The 19852-nt window shown below is 41.4% G+C and overlaps 1 protein-coding gene across 4 annotated transcripts in view; it reads left to right on the top strand.

Annotated features, from left to right (window-relative positions):
* The window catches only part of LOC126195073 (uncharacterized), a 73701-nt gene that overhangs the window by 9589 nt on the left and 44260 nt on the right, over window positions 1–19852 (top strand). For all 4 annotated transcript variants that reach the window (XM_049933530.1, XM_049933529.1, XM_049933528.1 and 1 more), the window contains 2 exons: window positions 13700–13912; window positions 15383–15502. In XM_049933530.1, the coding sequence (XP_049789487.1) occupies window positions 13700–13912; window positions 15383–15502 (333 nt within the window). The remainder of the gene's footprint in view (window positions 1–13699; window positions 13913–15382; window positions 15503–19852) is intronic.

Below are 19852 nucleotides of genomic sequence, written 5' to 3'. Positions count from 1 at the left end.
TCCTTGAGCAGCCTGAAAACTACAGACCAGTGCTACCCTCGTCGGGACCGATGACCGTCACAGTCTGGTCCCTTTAATCCCACAAACCAACCAAACGAGCTACCCTCGTCATCCTTTGGCAGCGTCCATCCAGGAGTCCATCTATGTCCTGGAATGGTCCAGTCGTTCAGTGGTGTTCATCTGGACCCCTGGTCACATCGTAATCCCAGGGAATGAACTTGCTGACAGGCTGGCCAAACAGGCTACATGGAAACCACTTCTGGAGATTGGCATCCCCGCAACTGACCTGCGTTCGTTATTACGCTGCTAGGTTTTTCAGCTTTGGAAGACGGAATGGCAAGATCTCAATACGCACAAGAAACTGCGACCCGTTAAGGGACCACGAATTTGTGGAAGTCCTCGATGAGGGCCTCTCGCAGTGTCTCCTTGGTTCTCTGCCAGTGCCGCATTGACCTTGCCTGGGTGACCCACGGCTACCTCCTGCCCTGTGAAGACCCACCTCAGTGTCGGTGCAGTGCCCGGTTGACAGTGGCCCATATTTTTCTGATCTGCCCTTTTTTGCCTGCCCTGCAACTTCGCCTTTGGTTGCTGGACTCGTTATCATTGATTTTAACAGACAACGCCTCATTGGCTGATTTGGTTTTACATTTCATCCGTGAGGGTGGGTTTTATCATTCGATCCGAGTTTTAGCACATGTCCTTTGTCCCTGTGTATCCGCCACCCTAGTGCTTTTAGGGTGGAGTTTTTAATGTGTTGCAGGGTGGCTGGCTTTTCCTTTATTTTTGTGCTCGGCCAGCCACTGTAATCTGCTTCCTTGTTTTACGCTCTTCTAACTGTTTCTTGCATCCCTCTGTTGTTTTTCATGTCTTCTTATGTTCCTTTCAGTGTTTGTTGCCTTTCCTTCATTCTTGTGGTCTTTCCTTTCTCCCCGTTTTGTCTTATATGTCTCGTCTGTTTTATTCTCACACTTGTGGCATTGTTTTATTGGGAACAAGGGACCGATGATCTCATAGTTTGGTCCTTTCCCCCCTCTTTTAAACCAACCAACCAATCTGGAGCGTCTGGAGGTGCTAGATCCTGCTACATCGTTAGACTCAGAACCAGTATTCATAGATGTTGTTCCACACCCACCAGTGAGAGACAATGACCCTGTAGTGTGACCTGTCCTCATACCCCTTCACACATAACCAAGACACACTTACTGTTTGGTCCGGTGGACTGCAATGCCATGTACCAGAACTACGATCAATTTCCTCATGTTCTGCAATCTGTGTTGCTGTCCAAGAAACACAAATAATGATGATTTTCCATCTCTTTGAGGTTACTGTGCATTTTGTCAGAAGTGTACTGGTCCCAAGAGAGTCTGGAAGTATGTGTTCATTGTTTTGCACAGATATCGTCAGTGAGTGAATCCCCCCCCCCCCCCCTCCCTCCCCCGTACAATATTGGAAGCAGTACCTGTAAGAGTGCGAAAGAGCCCAGCGAACCTTATTTGTAATGTTTATCTCCAGGCAGTGCACATACCTACCTTGCGATGACACCTTAATCCAACAATTCTCTCTCCATCACCTCCTTTTCCCGTAGTTGGGCTTTAAATTGGTGCACCAACTCACTGTGAGGAAGTATCTCTCTGGTAGAGACCGTCTGGTTGAGCAGTTTCTTTCCGATCTCGATTGGTCTCTCCTCGGTGGTGGTACTCATACTCACTTTGATGCTGCCCATGACTCCTTTTTGGCTGTTGGCCTTACAGCCTCTTCCCCCAATCTAGTGGCTTCGCCACTGTGGGAGACCTCCTTCGTGATCACCCCCACCACTGGAACTGTAGTACTCTCGAAAGGCACATTCCACCATTGGCCAGTGCCATAGTAGACCAAAGCCATTGCAACAGGTATTTAGGATTGTCAAAGTACCCAGCAATGTCTCAAGTGACAGATTTCACGGACAACCTTCATCACTTTTTAAGTGGCTCCATGCTAAGACTCACTATCTGATTAAGTGTAATAAGATGAAATGCTAGGAGTGCATCTCCTCCTTGGGAGCCTATAACTGTTCATCCCAGGTATGGGCCAATCGCCATAGTTTACTGGGTTGCTAAAGATCAAATATTGCCCCTGGTCTCCTCATTCATGCATCAGTTCTTGCGAATTACCTCATGACCCACTTTGCAACTGCATCCTCCTCATCTTCTTAGCTGGCTGGCTACCTTTCAAATTCATAAAAGACAAGTTGAAGTTATCATCCTATCCTTTACTATCTATCTCACCGAAATATATGATAAATGTTCCAGTGTTTGGGGCTGCTTCAGGCTCTTGACCAATCTCACAATGTGGCTCAAGGCTGTGGTTGATTGATAATCAGGTTATCCAAGTTATGATGTTGTTAGACTCCACCTGCTCAGTGTCTTCAACAGTATTTGGCTAGAAGGTGTTTTACATTGACAGTGGCAGGATAATTTTATCATCTCAATCATAAAACCTGGCAAAAATAAAATGCCCATTGCCTGCTGACTACCAATTAGTCACACTCACGTGCCCTACAAATGGCTTGAAAGGCTGGTATCCTGAAAATTGCATTGGGCTATCGGTTCATGGGGACTTTTGTCCCCACATTAGTGTAGTTTCCATGAGGGATGATACACAATTGACCATCTGGATAGGTTGGAAAAAACAATTCGGCTGTATATTGCGAACACCTCATTGCAGACGTTTTTGACTTACGTAAGGCATATGACACCACTTTGCAAATCACATTTTACTTACCCTTCATGACTAGGGCTTTCAAGGCTCCCTACACATTTTTATTCTTAGCGTTTTGTCCTGTTGGTTTTAGGTTAATGCTTTGCATCACTCGGCTCCCTACAGATCCATGGAAACGGTCCCGCAGGGCTCTGTGCTGTGTTACTTTCATCCTCATCACTTTCATTGGGCTAGTGGCCTCATATCAGACCATTGGTTAAAATCCAGACCATGAATTAGGGCTGATCTATTTCAAGGACCTAAAGTTTCAGTTCTCCCCATGATGTCAGTTTTTCTCTGTTCTTCAGTAGGTGCTGCAGAATTTATACCGACAGCTCGGAAATGATGGATAGCACATGATATGCTTTGAAATCTCCCTCCAGTCTGGAACAGCACTTGCTGCTGGGACCATCAGTGTTTTTACTGTGGACTTGGTAGTTGTTAACAGAGTCCTTGATTTTATTAATCAGACCTTTCTTGACCACATTTTAATTTGTAATTATTGAAGGAATAGTCTCCAGACTATTGATCAGTGTTACTCTTGTCACCTGTGATACTTGCTATTCATGACTTTCTCTGTGAGTGTCTTAGTCACACAGGCTGCTCAGTTATCTTTGGGTCCTTGATCCTATTATCTTTGCCAGATGGCTCAGTTACCATTCTCTTACTCTGTTCTAATTGCCTTTAGATGCTATTAGCCACATTTTATGCTGCATCTTATTTCCTGTTTTAGGGGTAGCAAATAATGGATTGGGTGTGGACCAGCTGTTAGAGGGAAAGCCCCCATCACATGCAGAGCCCTCAGAGTCACAAGAGTGTCCCCTTATCTACATCTACACTCTGCAAACCACCGTGAGGTGAATGGCAGCGAGTGCATCCCATTGTGCCAATTATTAGGGTTGCTTCCTGTTGCATTCACATATGGAGTGTGGGAAGAATGGCTGCCTCTTTGCGTGCAGTAATTATTCTAATCTTATCCCCATGATCCCTATGTGAGCGATACATAGGGGGGTTGTAGCCCGTTCTTCAAACTTTGCTAGTAGACTTTCTCTAGATGGTTTACATCTAACTTCAAGTCTTCCAGTTCAGTTCATTCAGTATCTCTGTGACACCCTCACATGGATCAAATAAGCCTGTGACCATTCATGCTGCTGTTCTCTGTCATGTTCAGTATCCCCTGTTACTCCTATTTGGTATACTTCCCACACACTTTAGCAACCCCACAGGGGGCTCAACTCTCTTCGGCAGGTTCGTGCTTGCCTACCACGGGACCCCAGCCTTTGCAGCATCTTTTCCCTTCCATGCTGCATGTGTATCCTCTAGCTATTCCTTTCATCCTCCCTTGGGGAACATATCTGGGATGTTTTTAGGAATGTGTTCCACATTTTCAGTAGCTGACACGAGAACAGTCTCACCACCGTTTTTCATGTCGTTTTTCCTTTCTTCATTCACCTTTTCCTCTCCTTCCTCATCTTTGGCATTTGAGGCTCCTCTTTTCCTTCTTCCTCCTTGTGCACTCCTGAAGGCCAGACCGTGTGTCTTATGTCTAACAGGTGACTGGGTAACGCTTAATTCCCAGCTCCGGGTCGACAGGTAGGGTTCACAGCCCGGTACAGCCCGAGCCCAGTGAGGGGTGATTTCCTGAGCTGCTACATTCCCAAATTACCGATTGGTCCCTCTGTCAGGTGTTCCGTAGGTGTGACCTACATGTGAACAATCACCTAAGGCGGGTGAGCCCCCCTCTGAGGAGAGCCCCCAGTTGGAAGGAGCATGCCATTGGAGACGTTGGCAATCATGGGGGATTTTCTCGCAATGACCCAGTCATCATCTTCGCAGTCCATGTCTACCAAACGTAAACGAAATGAAGCCGCCGATTCAAAGATCCTTCCAACTGCACCAGAGTTTCTCATGGGTTCACGTACTGAAGACGGTCAGTCCTTTGCAACGGTAAACTCCTTTCTGTCAGAAAGGTGTTGATGCAATTGCCAGCCCTGTGAAATCCTGCTCTTGTTTATGCAATAGCACTTTGCTCTTGGAGACTACATCTGATTCTGAAGCACAACTGCTTGCCTCTTCACTTCTCCACAGCTATCCTGTTCGTGTTGAGGCCAATAGAACTCTGAATTCTTCCTGCAGTGTTATTTACTCTCGGCTGCTTGATGGGCTGAGCGAGGCTGATCCAAACATACCTCTCTGATCAGGGTGTCATTGCCATCCATCGGGTGATTAAAAAGGTAGATGCATCCTTAGTGCCCACACACACACACTTTTTCTCACCTTTGATAGTTGTGCTTCCATCAAAGATCAAAGCAGTCTATGTAGTTATCACAGTCTGACAGTACAGTCCAAACCCGATGGATTGCTACCAGTGTCATAGTTTCGACAACACTCGAATATCTTGTCGACACCCTGCCAAATGTGAAACCTGTGGTAGGGATGTACACTAGTCTGTTTGTCTACCTCCTCCTCCCCACTTTATCAACAGCAATGGCGACCGTGCCACTGCCTCGAGATTGTCGTATGTATCTTGACGAGCGGGCTGTCCAGGAAGTCTGGGTGAAGGAAAAAGTACCTTACCCAGTCCCTTGCAAATTATTGGCTAGTAGCAAACCAAACCAGTACTGTTCTTGCTACATCTAACTCCATGAATTACATGGCCGTGCAGACATGCGACCTTAAATTCAGCACTCGGGTTGTGAAATCACCCAGTGCCATGGTAGCATCGCCGTCTCCTCATCCAGCTGTGCAACAAGCCACCAAACATTCGCCTTGTGGGGTGAAGTCACCTGCTACACAACCTGCAGGCCAGAGGGGTCAGAAGGAATATTCCCGTGAAGACCTCCTATGTCCCTCAGTCAACAAACATCTGAGTCTTCCTCTGCCAGCCGGAAAGTCTCCAAGAAGTCAAACGAAGGCAAATGGTCTTCTCCTTTGTTGACTCAGAGATCCTGTTTGAAGGTATCGCCTGGCTGACCTCCGTGTCACTGGTACACTTCGCCAACCATTTTTCTGCCCTGGACTCATCAGACTGACAGGCAGAATACTGACGCCTCTGAAGATGTCATGGAGCAGGATCCTCCAGCCTCGGCACCTTGTAGCAGTGAGTCTTTCAAGGTTGGCAATCAGTAGTCGTGACACCCCTTCATTTTTCCCTCCTCCCCTATCCTTGTTATGACTCTCCTTCAATGGAATGTTTGTGGCCTTCGATCAAACAAAGAGGATTTATAGCTGCTCTTAGAATCACAGTGTCCACTTGTTCTCTGCCTCCAGGAAACAAATTGTGTCCTAACAACCTCTTTGAACTCTCGCATTTTTTCTGGTCCATTCTGACCTCCCCACCGAGGCCGGCATTCCATCTCATGGGGGAGTCATGCTGCTTGTACGGGATGACGCTCATAGTCAACCAATCTCCCTGACTACCTGCCTTAAAGCTGTTACAGTTCGCCTTTTCCTTCCTCACTTGATATTTTCCCTTTGTACCATTTACATCCCTCCGTCATTCAGTGTCACCAGGGCAAACTTCCTCCAACTTATTGGACAACTACCTCACCCCTTTCTGCTGCTTGGTGACTTTAATGCACACCATCCCCTTTGTGGTTCTCACAGAACCTGTCCGAGAGGCGCTCTCTTGGCTGACCTCAATCAGCTTAAACTCCTCTGCCTTAACACATTGTGATGAAGCAAACTGGGATCTCTTTACTTCCTCTCTTGTTTTGCCGTCTGCCTCCTTAAATTCATTTTATTTTCATTTTTGCCTAATTACCGTTGACATGCATGAGTATAATCTGCATTTCCATGAAAGAGAAAGATTGGCCCTCAGTCTTAAAGAGTTTAGCACTAGGTCTAATTTTGTGCTTAGTTTTGTGTATGTAATTAATTTCCTAATTTATTTTGACCATTTCTAGTTAATATCTTTTGCTACAGATCGTTAAAGGATGAAATCAGTAATTGTTTCAGGATATAGAATCTATTATTGCCCACATCCTTTCGTCTTTCCCTCTCCTTCCCTCTTTCCTGATGAGGCAACAGTTTGTTGCGAAAGCTTGAATTTTGTGTGTATATTTGTGGTTGTTTGTGTGTCTATCGACCTGCCATCGCTTTTGTTTGGTAAGTCTCATCATCTTTCTTTTTAGATATATTTTTTCCACGTGGAATGTTTCCCTCTGTTATATTCCTATTATTGACTTATATGTATTTATTTATCTATATTCAAAAACAGATTAGCAAATACAGCTCTCAATTCCAAAATAATTACAAGGTTTGTCAAAAGTATTGTTTGTATAACTATATCTGTTAAATTCATTATTTCAACAAATAATTCTCCCTAAACTTTGTGGTATAAGGAACTGTTAAAAAGAAGGAATTTTCCGATGTATTCTGTTAATTGAATGAGTTAAGTCTTAATTGTAATTTCTGTAACTTAAACATCGAACAATGTATAGTTTCAGTGCCTATTATTGCGAGGATATATAAAGGACAGATTTTTGGTCCCAAGACAGTCAGTCAGTCAGTCCACAGCCGATTCTCAGACGTGAAGCATGTATTGGTTAGATCAACAACAATGCATCAACTTAACAGTGGAACAGGTGTAACACAAATAGGATGTGTGTTAGAACAATTAATGACAGTGTCTGTTTAATTTATTTGAAAAATAGTGTCACTCATACCGTATTATTCTGCAAGATCTGTGAGTGTGGTTAGGTTTTTACTGCTCATAGATGTTCCACAGCAAACTATTGTAGCAGTATGCTGATGTTGCCTGCAACTTATTAATGAGGCTTATCAAAATTTATCAATAGTGAACTGGCCATATAATTGTGTAATATTGGGGATTGTGAACAGTGAAAGTAAAGAACTGTGAAAAACAGTTGTGCAAATGTTGGCTGCATCATGCACAGTAGTCAGTGTTGAACTTCCACCCCCCATTTTTCAGCCAATACAGCAACACAGTATGTCGACACAGAGGACTATCAATCAAGAATTAGAGCTGGTGAATGTCACAACAGGAGCACCCACACTCCATTCAGACTCCATGCACACCTATTCACATTTGCACCTATCCTTCTGCACTGCCCAGCTTGCCTGTCATTTCGAGTAGTCCATTCTCTCTGAAACATACTCCAGTGACCATTTCTCGTGTGCTGTCTGTTTTCTGACTCCTACCCCATCTACGTGCAAACCCAGATGGCAGCTGACTAAGGCTGACTGGAGGCTTTACTACTACTTGGCAACCTTTGATGGAGATTTCCCCAGTTGTGATGACCAGGTAGAATATCTTACAAATGTTATCCTTACTGCCACAGAACATTCCATTCCTTAAACTTACTTTTTCCCATGCCATGTCCCAGTCCCTTGGTGGACTGAGGCATGCCGCGACGCAATTCACGAGCAGAGACTTACACTTTGCATTTTTAACCGTCCTCCTACGATGGGAAGCTGCATTCATTATAAATAATTGCATGCACAGTGCTGTCACATTCTTCAGGATAGCAAAAAAGCTAGCTGGATTTCATTCACTTGTTCTTTTAACAGTTCAGCTCCCTCTTCCGTCGTGTGGGCCAACCTCTAACGACTATCTGGGACCAACATCCATTCCCCAATTTCTGGCATGACAGTAGCATACAATGTCATAGTGGACCCTATTGCTATTTCCAACACCTTGGCCCACCATTTTGCAGAGATTTCCCACTATCAACTTGCCTTACTACATCAGAAATGAGTGGAGGAGGCTCGGGCGATACCATCCTCTTCTCAGAATCGCGAATGCTACAATGCCACGTTTACTACGAAGGAGCTAGATTATGCTCTCACTCCATCTCCATCCTCTGCTCCAGGGCCAGACAACGACCTTTCTCCTGTGGGCAAGCACTTTCTGCTTCATAAGTACAACTGCATCTGGGCAGAGGGCACATTTCCCAAACACTGGTGTGAAGCCACTATCATACCCATACATAAGCCTGGTAAGGACAAACACCTTCCTTCTAGCTACAGGATAAAATCAAAACCATATGGTCATTTGTGAAGGAAGTGTCTGGTCAGCAGCACAAGGTCGATGATATAAAGTCTGTTCATAGTAAAAATATTTCTGTTACTGATAAATCAGATATATTTACTGTATTTAACAATCATTTTCCGAGCATTGCTGGCGAATAAAATAAAAATTTAGTTTCTGCAGGGAATAGTATAACACTCTTGGAAAATGCCTTTCCAAGATTGGTGTCTAAAATACTCCTGTGATACAGACCAGAGGGAGATTGAGTCAATAATTAAATCACTGAAGACTAAGGACCCTCATGGTTATGATGGAGTGCTTAGCAGAATATTAAAGTGCTGTGCCGCACATGGTAGCCCTGTATTTAGCCATATTTCTAATTTTTCTTTTAGGAATGGTCAGTTCCCTGAACGATTAAAGTAGTCAGTAGTAAAGCTGCTTTATAAAAAGGGAGAAAGGGATGATGTAGGCAAGTTTAGAACTCTCTCTCAATGCCATCAGTGTTTGCTAAAGTTATTGAAAAGGCTGTGTATGTAAGGATAATTGATCATTTTTTATCACACGATTTGCTAGCAAATGTACAGTTCGGCTTTAGAAGTTGTTTGACCGCTGAAAATGCTATATTCTCCTTTCTCTGTGAGGTACTAGATGGGTTCAACAAAAGGTTTCAAACACTAGGCATATTTTTTTGATTTAACTAAAGCGTTTGATTGTGTTGATCACAAAATATTGCTCCAGAAGTTGGACCATTACGGAATACGGGGAGTAGCTCACAATTGGTTCACCTCTTACTTTAGCAACAGACAGCAAAAGGTCATTGTTCAGTGTTTAGAATGGCTGTGATATGGGGTCTGAGTATGGTACGGTCAAGTGACATGTTTTGCCGGCACGGGTATAAATGGCTGCTTCACTATCCAACCCATGTGGATCCCCCACTCCACCACCAGCTCTTCTGTACTGTACAGATGGGAATTATTGTTACAACATAGTCTCCGTTCCTGAAATTACCTTGGCCTCAACCTACGATAGCATACTTTCCCCACACCCTCTACCCAACAGTTTCCACTCCCTTTGTCCTGTCATCTCCTACCTATTATGATCTTCCATCCTGATTGTGTGCTGCCCTCTGCCAATGCACCAGCCCATCTTTCCCTGCTTCTCTCTTTTTTTAACCTCCATGATGGCCTTCCGACACTGCACCTGTTGGCAAGATGGCAGTCTAGTTCCTCTCCTTCAGCCAGACAGTGCTACCTTCTCTCACCCCACACTTACACTAATATCCCTTCCCCTTTTTCTTCCCCACTCCCTCCAGATTGCTGGTTTCATTCCATGTAACAGTTGCGTTCTGATCCGAGCTCCCGGAGATAGCAGTCGTGTGTGAGATGTGCATGCATGTGTCACTGTGTGTGCATGTGCGTGTTTCTTTTTCTGGTGGAGGCTGTGGTGGGAAGCTAGTGTGTAAGTGTCTTTTAATTGTGCCTGTCTGCAACTTAATGTGTCATCCTATACAGTAAGTAGCAATCTATCTTTTTCTTACATTGTTAATTAGGGATTTTTTCATGCAGACTACTACTACTACTACTACTACTACTACTACTACTACTACTACCACCACTACCACTACCACCACCACCACCACCACCACCACCACCACCATTACCACACAAAAAGTTGAAAAAATCTGAGAGATGTCAAGAACAAGTTCATTGGTTGATTTGACATAAGCTGATACTACTGTCACGTGACAGAGTAATTACAAGGGATGAATGAAAAGTAATGCCTCCACCCTCATTAATAAGGTTTGGATGGGAATATTTTAATAAATCAAATGCAGAAGTAATCATTAGAATGTGATCTTTAATTACCAATATTCACTTTTCCACATAATCACCAGCCAATTGGATACATTTCTGCCAACGATGAAAAAGTTTTCTGAAACCATCATGGAAGAAGTTGACACTCTGTTTCCGCAACCCCAGACTCACAGTTCTCTCAACGTCTTCATCAGAAGCATAATGATGTCCCCGCAGATCGTCTTTCATTATCGGGAACAGATGGAAGTCAGATAGTGCTAAATCTGGACTGTATGGAGGATGCTGTACGGTGGTGAGATTAAGTCTCTGAAGTTCTGCTGTGATGGCACGTGAAGTGTGTGGTTTGGCATTGTCCTACTGCAGGAAAACATTTCTCTTTTCCTTTCAGACCCTTGTTAGCCGTTGTTTGAGTTCGCAACATTCTGATGTAACATGCAGAAAAAAATGCAGACATTGTTGTAATGCTGAAATGGAGCAATTTATCTGACATCCAAATGGTATGATAAGTGGCTTTTGGGCCAAAGGTGGAAGCATTTCCGAAATGGTTTAAGTATACTGTGCATGGCAAAAGGGTGCTATCCAAAACTGGTGCTGAGGCTACTTTGGTACACCTCAGGCTGTAGATGACGGGATGAACAGCAGCTGCAGTGTGTGTGTGTGTGTGTGTGTGTGTGTGTGTGTGTGTGTGTGTGAATAGATGTACAACATTGTCTCCTCAATAACTAGTCAGCAAACATTGCTGTGTATGGGCCTCTGCAGCGGGGCACCTGGTTCATCCACCCATGCTGACTGCTGTTCATTGGCGGCAAAGGCTGAAATTTGCACACCAGTAACGCAACTGGACATTCACCAAGTGGCCTTTTCAGATGAATCACATATGGCTGTAGCGTGTATGGCTCTGCAGTAATTGCTGTAAGACTCCAGGCCAGAGGAGGGAGTGCTATGATCAGGGGAACGTTTTTGTGGCCTTTTCTGGACGATTCCATCATTCTGGGCGATGCAGTGGATCAATAAAAATTGTGCACCTGTCCTTCAGACAATATCCACCCTATATGTGTGTTTTTTTGCACAATGGCACGTACCAGCAAGACAATGCAATGTGTCACACAGCTAGGGCATTATAACAGCATGATTTGAATAGCACCAGGATGATCTTACCGTACTCCCCTAGCCATCAAACTCCCCAGATTTAACCACAGTCGAGAATTTTTGGGACCACTTCGACTGGGCTGTTCACGCCGGGGACCCTCAGCTGAGAAACCTAGCTTAGCTGGCCATGACACTGGAGTCAGCATGGCTCCACATCCCTGTCAGTATCTTCCAGAACCTCATTCACACTCTTCCTGCATGTGTGTGCTGCAAAATGTGGCCATTCAGGCTTCTGACAGGTGGTAACATAAATGTGACCGGACTAACCGTAAATGCCAATCTTCGCTTCTCTGAAATAAAGTGGCTCTTTTGTATACAAACCTTTCTTAAGATAGTCAGCATCTGGAGATTAAACCTTTTTTCTCAGTGTTCTTAAGCTGTTATCAGGCTGAAGTCTAAAAAGAGCAGTGCCAGCCAGGACCCTTTCCCTCAGTGGCACATAGGTTGACAATGCTTTAGTGGAGTCAACCATAATAATAACGAGGATCTTTGTTTTGTTTACCAAACAATTAAAGTAATCATTCAGAATACAGTCATTGATCATAGATTACATGTCAATCATTAGTTTGAAATGTCACTTTCGCTGTGATTAATGCACTACAAATTCATTGCTGTGATGAGTATCTTGTTAACTTCTTTGATTATAATTGGTGTTTTTTCAAATACATTGTGTATTTTGGGTTTCTGACAACCTGATACTAATATACACCCTGTGTTCCCATCACCATCATCAGGGCGATGGCTGCCAACATTACCCTACTAATCGCTTTAGTAACAACACTGCCCTTCCTCTAGATGCTTATCCTTCCAAGAAGTTGCACAGAAGCTCATAAATTTAAATGTAAAATTCGAGTTGTACATATTTTTGCCAAAACCAACCCTATTGACCAATAAACTAAATGTTTTTTAGTACTCGTATGTATGAGCCGTTTACTTTATCTTACATTATATGCAAACTGTAGCTGCCTTCATAAATCTTTTTCTGTCCACATGGTTGCTGTTCTGAAAATAAAAAAGTGATTATTCTCAACCCTAGTCTGCTAAGGTTGTCTTGAGTTTGGAGAAGGAAGCATACTGATTCCTATCCAACAGCTGCCATCTACAATGAATATGCAAAAATCATTCAGCCACACTGAAGAAATATTTAATAATATATAAAAAAAGTATTCATGTATTGTGTATGTACATAAAGAGTAAGATTTGAAAGGAACTTCTCTCGTATCATATTGTCGTGAAACAAACCTTTTCCTTATTTTACTTCCAGTTGATTTTACTTCCTGTCGATTCCTCCTCTTTCTTCCCAAACTCAGCAGAGGTGCTGGTGTGGTGCTGAGATATCTCACCTCCAAGAGAAAAGCCCTAGAGTTGTTGCTGAGGCAGAAATTTCTTCAACTTTGAAGGCGTTCGATTGACCAAACTCGCCACTAAATCCTTTCTCTGAGGTGCAGATCTCAGAACACCATGGTGAGGCAGGTAGAGCTTAGAAGAAAAGCGAAAAATTTGAGCTTTCAGTCAGTCTAAAAGACATGCCCAGATGGCTTAATTTGCACAGCATACTGTCTAATGTATGGATTTAGATTTTAATCCTGGCCTAAAACATAGTTTTACTTTGTCACACATAATCAGCACAGCAAATACTCTGCATAGAGTGAAAATTTATTCAGTATTTAGTTTCTTTCTTGTTTAGTGCAATCATTAAATTACGCCAACCAAGATATTTCATTACTGGACTTGTGTATATTTGATATAGACTGACATTAAACTTACTTCGCTTTCTTTATCGGTGATGTATCATTATATCATTGTAAATGAATGTTCCTTTCCACTATGGGATAACACTTTAAACTGAAAGACAAAAAATTTATGTTTTCTTTTAGTACTCCTTAAATCAGAAACTGATTAGTGTGTTGTCTATGAAATATTGTAGACGAATTATAGGTATTAATTTTCAGTACTAGTTTGAGCTTTCATCAGAGACTGATTTTACGCAATTTCTTTTTCTCACCAGATTTGAAAAAACTCATCAAATATGATGTGCAGCATTGTAAATGTGAAAATTGGCATAGTGGACTCTGCACAACCTGTAGCAGTAGATCTGCCACACCAAATGAAAGGCCTCCACTCTCATCAGTGAACGGAACACAGCACCAGCCAAGAGGTGGCAAACTGTCGGATGAAAAAAAGCCTACAAAGACAGATGCATCATGCAGAGAATACACAGGTAGTTCTTATTGGGTTTTGGTATTGATAGAATTTTGGGAGCAGTGAGTTAATATGAATTTTGGTTCATAGTTTCGGAACATAATTTTTAAGGTGATGGTCTTGAATAAAACTTTCTTGGTTTTCGTGTGATGTCAGTTGTGAGTGATAAACTAGGCTTTTGCAATTTCATGCATAATTCATAATTACCTGGAGCTGCTTGTCATAACCAATGCGTGGTGGTACGCTGTTTAACCACAACTAAGTTGGATCCAACTTCTTTATTTAGAAAATACTTCAGGAATCCCAAACTGCTAAGCAGCTTTGAATGTGTCTCATCACTATGCAAATGGTTGTCCGAGCTTTGAATGTGTCTCATCACTATGCAAATGGTTGTCCTGATGGAAGTCGCCAAAGTCCTGTTAATACTCAGATCTGTTGTAACTAGAAAACCAAGGAAAAGAATTCTATTCTTGTAGGTAATTTTCTACTTTAATTACATAATGTGGACAATTGAGTTATGCAGTTGCCAAGTTGTACATTTTCATAATGATTTAATTACACAGTCCGACAAACTGGGATCTCGTACTTCTGCTTACCATAAACAGCTCAGTGAATTCCATGTTTGTGATAGATATTTAGGACTTCACTATTTGCTTTTCTAAGATCCTGATATGCCCAGTAAAGTAAAAGCTTCTAATTTCATCCCATATGTGACCATCATGGTGGTTACTGTGATGTGGCAGTTCATTCAACAAGGTCAGGGCCAACTTTTATATTAAAACTTAATATATGATAATTTCCTTTGTTGAAAGCTGTTAAACACTCTCAAATGACTGCTTGACGTGACTTTGTGCAGCCAAGCTGAAACGGGAAAAATTCTGAAATTATGAAAGTTTTAGCACCTCCAAAAAAGTGTGACAAACAGTCAGAAGCAATGGAAATCTCATATTGTATAAAACTTTTTTTTTTTTTTTTTTTTTTTTTTTTTTTTTTTTTGAGGGAGAGAGAGAGAGAGAGAGAGAGAGAGAGAGAGAGAGAGAGAGAGAGAGAGAGAGAGGTGAGCGGAGGGAGAAAAGAGAGAGAGAGAGAGAGAGAGAGAGAGAGAGAGATATGTGATAGTTTGAGAATTAAGATACAGTAAGCTGTATCTTGTAATGGCTGTCTAGATCATTCCTCAGTTTTTATGAGGTCTTAAATAAACTGGTTGGTGACTTTGTACCAGGTAGCTTAGCTTTCTGATTTAGAGAAAATGTATATTGTTGTATTCTCACCCATCTTTCTACACAGTGAGAGCTGCACTTTCTTTCTTCAATAACTATACAGGTGTATTGCTTTTCACTTAGTAAAGCAATGTAAAAGTCAAAGTAATTGTGTTTAGCTTTGTATTATTCATTAGTGCACCTATTTAGAACATTAATTCTTACTTTGAAAATTTGTCACCTGATAATCAACAGATAACTAAATAAGTAATTTGCGTTGTGCTCATTAGTTACAGCTGAAATAAAAACTGGTTACCCAAAAAGCAATAAATTGAAGAAAGCAGACAGTGTAAAGTTTGAAAAGGAAAATAAAATTGAAATTGTAGAATACACTAAACCAGCACCATCTTGTAAGTATTGCAGAAAACTAATATGACTAAATAATATTACTAAGATATGACTCACTTAGTGATACAGGTGCACCAGTGAATTTTTTTAGTGTCTCTTGGTTTAAAAAACATTCAGAAACTGAAGTAAATTAATTTTTAAATATGTTTTTAACATGTGTGTTATTCTTTTAACTTTGTTGAAATAAGTAATACATCAAATGAAAGAGCAACTCAAAAAGTTTCGTTTGTATGCCTGCATGCAAAGGAAAGAGTGTGGAATGACTAAGAGTTACTGAAGAACTTGTTGAACGAGTGAGGGTCTTTCACGCATAGCCCCAAGAAATGAATTCAGAAGGCTAGTTGTGAATTAGCAATTCCAGTGACGTTTGTGTGGACGCTTTCAAGGAGATGCTTACAATTACATCCTTATCATTTGCAGTTTTTACAAGCTCTAAAGCCTACAGACTACGGTTTACATGCCAACATTGCAAACGAAATGGTGCCGCATGACGCTAAAGATTTTCTGGATTGTACTGTCTTCAGTGATAATAGACATTACACCTAAGTGGAAATGCAAACACACATCATGTATGCATATTGGGGTCAACAGATCCCAACAAAATGGTACAATTGCAACAAGACTCCTCTAAATTGAATCGTTTTTGTGCCATATCTCGGTGGAAAGTTAATGGGCCTTTCCTTTTCAATGAAGCAACTGTAACTGGTGCTTCTTACCTTGATGTGCCAGAACTGTGGCTCTTTCCTCAGTTGGAAAACACTAAACCAGAGAACTTCATTTGGCAGGAACATGGTGTGCTGACTCAGTGGCATAACTCAGTAAATGATAGTGCTGAAGCCATGTGATTTTTAGCGTAGGTAGTTCATAAATTATCATGTGTATATGTCTTCACTACCAGCTGATCTACCTGACATTAGTATCAGCATTGTTGCATCAGTGACTCCAGACACACTGGGAAGAACTCTCCTATTCACTCAAGGTGTGACAAACACTGCTTGCTTTGAACATTTACAAGAAAACCTGTTCGAGTTGCTCTTTCATTTGATGTATTATTTATAATTGTAAGTTGAAAGTAACAAATGCTACAAAACCTTAAAACCTGTATATTCATTGTGAAAACCCCTGTCCTTGTAGTGGTGGTCATGTGAATCGTTTGCAGTACTTCATATACAAATAGCCAGCATTCTCTTGCTACAACTTTTTTTAATTCTCATTATATGTAGTGTGTATGATGTGATGACAAAATAATGGAATCTGCATATGCTCTCAAATCAAAATATCAGTTATTTAAGTAAAATATCTATTTTTCAAATCTCATGGTTCAAACAATGTGATTTATTTCTCTGATAATGTTTAGCTACAGTAATGAGACAGTGATTTGAAAATATAAAGCATAACTGAGAACTTTTTGGACTTGACAGAAAAAAGAAAAATAGTCAAACAATAGAAAGTTCAAAATGAAATAACAGCAATATCGAAAAAAATAGATTTATACTCGCCATATAGATTAGATATTGAGTCACAAAGAGGCCCATTAAAATCTCCTCCTGCAGTACAAAATACACGCGCGCGCGCGCGCGCGCGCACACACACACACACACACACACACACACACACACACACACACACACACACACACACACACACACACACACGGCCTGTTTGGATTGAAGCTTCAACTTTGATGAAAAGAAAAATCAACAAAATTTTGTACCTTTCCTGGATTTTTCCAAATTACTTCAAAGCTAACTGTTTAATCGAAAAAACCATGGTTACCAAGAATGTGAAGCATTAAATTCTGCAGTGATTGGGTATCGGAACTTTGCTATGTGATTAAATTTTCCTATAGAAACACTACATAAGAAAACAAATTTTTCACACCTTTTGAAAAACGCACATTTTGCCACTATAAAATGCACAGCATCTGAGAATTGGCTAATCTGATGCAAAATTTTATAGGAGAAAAGTTGGAGAGCATCAACTTGTGTTTTTAAAAAGTCGAAGAAAGAGAAAAAAGCTAGCTGTAAGTAAATATCAACATATTCAATTATTATTCAATGAATTTTTCAAATATTCACCTTCCTTAGCCCAAAAGTTGTAGAGATTAGTGGACAAAATATTGGTTTACAAGGATAAATATGTTAGGTTTATTATTGTTTTATTAGTAATAAAGAAATTGATTCAATTAACAATAAATTGAGCTACGTGCAATAATATGAAATTGTGTTAAAGTAATACAGTTAAAAAATTATTTTAACTTAGCTAAACAATCTTTTGCTCTATGTACATTTTGATTTTCTTAATTTTATGGTATTACTTCTTTGCATACTTGGAAGATGAGGGTCTAAGTAACATTAATTCTTAAATTTCTTCCGTATTCATGTCCTAGATGGGACCTCTTGTCCCTTCTTCCAAAATGTCATTATCAGTGCCACAACCATCAGTGTCAATAATAGGGATGTCAGTTGGAACATTGGTGCATTGTTGGTTTTTGGATAGTTTGCAAAAGCTGGTATACTTAATGCTGTTTGTCCCGCAGGAACAACTTTCATGGCACCCTGTGCCGTGTGTGCAGTAAATGATTTTAAATAATGCCACAGGTGCAACATCTGTAGTACTGGAAACTGCCAATAGGCCAAATTTTGAAGACTTCCAGCCCCATTGCAATGGATCTAGTGGGTTATTTTTCTAAGCTTGCACCTGCAAATATGTCGTCAGGGGATGCTGCCAAGCAGCTGCTTCTATAGAAGACAAAGAGATGAGGGTGACTGATGTCTTTGAGACAAGTTTTTAAAGATTTGATAGTGAAGCGCTTTTAATGGCTTTGTTTCATCTTCACAGTACATTGACCACTATGAACTTCCGACAAGTCTCATAAAAGAGTAGCATTGGAATTGCTGAATGTCCCTGTTTCTTTCCTTGACGAGTTTGTTTTCCTTTGCCAAAAAATGAGGAAGTCATGACACAGCATATAGGAACAGAACATTATTTTTGATATATGAGACAAATTTAGGGGCTGTAGACTATGTTGCCTTGTCTGTCCTTTTCTGGCTTCAATAAAAAAAATGTTGGGCGACAATGGGGCTGAAGCAGTAGAGTATCAGTGTCCTTAGCTCCTTGCTTAGTATTGATCACTTTCCAGTTGTGTTAGCAACAAGAAAGTGAGTCCTGTTTATTTTGTTCATTTGACAGAAACAAATCTTTTGCCATGGTTACTGATGTTTCATTAAACATGACAGTTGATGCTGTTATTTTGGTGGCTCTGTGCAACTGCTCAGCTGATTTCATGCTCCTATCACTTAATACGTTAGGGTAGCCATCAAACACAATTATAGCCTTTCTGCTATACTAATTGTGGATGTAATTATGGAAGAAAATACACTAGACTCTTGCTAATCTTGCCATTCCTTGCACATGTGGGTGCTGGATTAGCAGACATGCAAGATTATTGTGTGTGTGTCTGAAATTTATTTTAAAAAATGTAAGGGATATACTCCATTAAATTATGAGTGTGGAGCCACATAAATTCCACTCCCAGAGGGGCTCACCACTCTTTGGTGAGCTTGTGCTTGGCTACCACGGGGCCCCAGCCTTTGCAGCACCTTTTCCCTTTCTGTGCTGCATGTCTATCCTCTGGTTATTCTTTTTCAGTACCCTTGGGGAACATGTCTGGTATATTTTTGGGAATGTATTCTGAAGTTTCAGTAGCCTGACACCTGAACAGCCCTTCCACTGTTTTTTTCTTTTTTCCTTTCGTCATTCTCCATCTGCTGTCCTCCCTCCCCTTCAGTGTTTGATGTTCCTCTTTTTCTCCTTCCCCCTTGTGCACTCATAAAGGCCAGCCCATGTGTCTGATACGTAAAAGGTGCCTGGGTAATGTGTAATTCCTAGCCCCGAGTTAACAGGTAGGGTTCCCATGTACATACTTGGTACAGGCTAGGTCTAGGGAGGGGTGATTGCCTGAGCTTTTACCTTCCCAAATTGCCAATTGCTCCCTCTGTCGGGAGTTCAGGAGGTGTGAACAATCACTTAAGATGGGTGAGCCCCCCTCTAAGGAGGGCAATCAGTTGGAAGGAGCATGCTGTCGGTAATGCTGGAAATCATGGGGATCTTTCCACAAAGAGCCAATCACCATCTCGGTCTATATGCATTAAACATAAATGGAATGAAGCTAAATCCAAGACTCTCCCAGCTGCAACTTGGTTCCTTCCGGTATCACGTACTGGAGGAGGTCAGTCCTATGGTTTATTATTAAGGAAGGTGTTGATGCAATTGCAGGCTCTGTGAAATCCTGCTCTTATTTATGTAATGGCACTTGGGTTTTGGAGACTAATATGATTTTCAAGCCCAAC

Source organism: Schistocerca nitens, chromosome 7 (assembly GCF_023898315.1).
Source record: "Schistocerca nitens isolate TAMUIC-IGC-003100 chromosome 7, iqSchNite1.1, whole genome shotgun sequence".
Lineage (NCBI taxonomy): Eukaryota > Metazoa > Arthropoda > Insecta > Orthoptera > Acrididae > Schistocerca > Schistocerca nitens.
This window is presented reverse-complemented; position numbering and strand designations above follow the sequence as displayed.